Consider the following 1,872-nt stretch of genomic DNA (forward strand, 5'->3'; position numbering starts at 1 on the left):
TCTACACATGCGCATGCTATCTCTCTCTCTTGGTGGCTGGGAAGTGAGGAGAGCTTTGGATGTTGAAAAACTACCCTTTTGCTGTCAATTTGATGCTCAGTGCTCGCATTTGATTTAAAATTTTGCAACGTGGGCACCCATGCTCAATGCAGCAATCAAGACTTTTGTTTCCTTTATCTGGAAATGGAACTCAGCATCGCCTAAAAAGGTTAACGAGCACAATTTTTGGTAAGCTCCTTTGAGTCCTTTCTTCTCACTAGCGGGCCGGGCCACGAGGGTATCTCTCTACAGGCTCCCCATTGTCATCCCCAGCATCTTGAGTTCCTCTATAAGGCCAAGCTCTCATGGGTTTCTCCCTCCCCGCTTCGAGCTGACTCCTCGCCACTCATGGCTGCATCCTCTGCCACTATGGTACCCTCATCCTCCTTCTCATCCGCCTTCTCCAACAGCATCGCCGCCGGCCACACAGGTAAGATTGACCTCTCCTTCCTCTCTTCTTCATTCCGTGGCTTCTCTGTTTCGTCAAGGTCTCCATTCTTCCCTTTCCAATTGCATCGTCCGGGACCGTCCGCATTTGTTGTGGCGACCCTCGCCAATGAGGTCATCTCCCCAGAACGAGTCCAAGAAACCCTACCTGATGTCTTCGACTTCAAGGCCTACATGAAATCCAAGGCTGCTTCTGTGCATAAAGCCCTTGAGGAGTGCGTGCCAATGCGCTCCCCAGAGAGGATTCATGACTCCATGCGCTACTCCTTACTGGCTGGAGGAAAGCGGATAAGACCAGCGTTATGTATAGCCGCATGCGAGCTCTTTGGAGGGACGGAAGCCATGGCCATGCCCTCTGCATGTGCATTAGAGATGATTCATACAATGTCACTAATCCATGATGACCTTCCCTGCATGGATAATGATGATCTCAGGCGCGGAAAGCCTACAAACCACAAGGTCTTTGGTGAATACACAGCAGTGCTAGCCGGTGATGCACTGCTCGCATTTGCATTTGAGCACATAGCTAGAGACACCAAAGGAGTTCCCTCAGACAAAGTTGTCAAGGTAATTGCAGAAGTTGCCAAGGCCATTGGTCCTCAAGGCCTAGCTGCGGGCCAGGTAGTCGATGTTGCTAATGAAAGAAATGAGACTGTGGATCTTGAAATGCTGGAGTTTATTCACCTGCACAAGACTGCAGCATTACTGGAATGCTCGGTTGTGAGTGGAGCAATCTTGGGAGGTGCTGCAGATGAGCAAGTGGAGAAGCTCAGGATATTTGCTCGATGTAATGGACTGCTCTTTCAAGTGGTAGACGATATTTTGGATGTCACAAGGTCATCAGAAGAGCTCGGAAAGACAGCGGGCAAGGACTTGGTTGCAGACAAGGCCACCTACCCAAAACTCCTTGGGCTTGATAAAGCAAGGGAATTTGCTCTGGAGCTGAAACAAAAGGCTTTGGCTCAGCTTAATGACTTTGACAAAGCCAAAGCGGCTCCTTTGTATGGACTCACAGAATATATTGCCAGTCGGCAAAATTAGACTGGTCATACACTTATTTGGCTCATTTGAATTTAGCTTAATTCTTATATTACTTGATGTCACTCTTAAAATAATCAACATCTACTCGGATCTTATTTTCTGGCGATTAGTAAAGCGTTTTACTGAGGACAAGGTTCATCCTTCTTTTCCGTGATGTGCTGGAATACAGTCTGATGCCTATGTTCTAATGCTTCATAGGCTTGTCATCCAGTTGAATTGGCTTTGTATCTTTTTGGTGTTGTTAGTTACAGAATGTGTGAGTGCACAAGCATGCCCACGCTCCCATGCTGTAGTAAGGTGCTATGTCTGCTTGCCGGAACTCACTGGGTGGACGTTTTGATGCCC

At 47.9% G+C, this 1,872-nt stretch overlaps 1 protein-coding gene across 1 annotated transcript; it reads left to right on the forward strand.

The window, feature by feature from the left end:
* The first annotated feature begins 230 nt into the window (after positions 1–230).
* On the forward strand, positions 231–1,653 carry LOC147465940 (geranylgeranyl pyrophosphate synthase, chloroplastic-like). Its single transcript, XM_086522838.1, has one exon. It carries the CDS (start codon positions 388–390, stop codon positions 1,525–1,527), a length of 1,140 nt encoding a protein of 379 aa, XP_086378964.1. The 5' UTR covers positions 231–387; the 3' UTR covers positions 1,528–1,653.
* Positions 1,654–1,872: the final 219 nt, after the last annotated feature.

The sequence above is a fragment of the Adiantum capillus-veneris genome, chromosome 1 (assembly GCF_014529385.1).
Source record: "Adiantum capillus-veneris isolate H3 chromosome 1, ASM1452938v2, whole genome shotgun sequence".
Lineage (NCBI taxonomy): Eukaryota > Viridiplantae > Streptophyta > Polypodiopsida > Polypodiales > Pteridaceae > Adiantum > Adiantum capillus-veneris.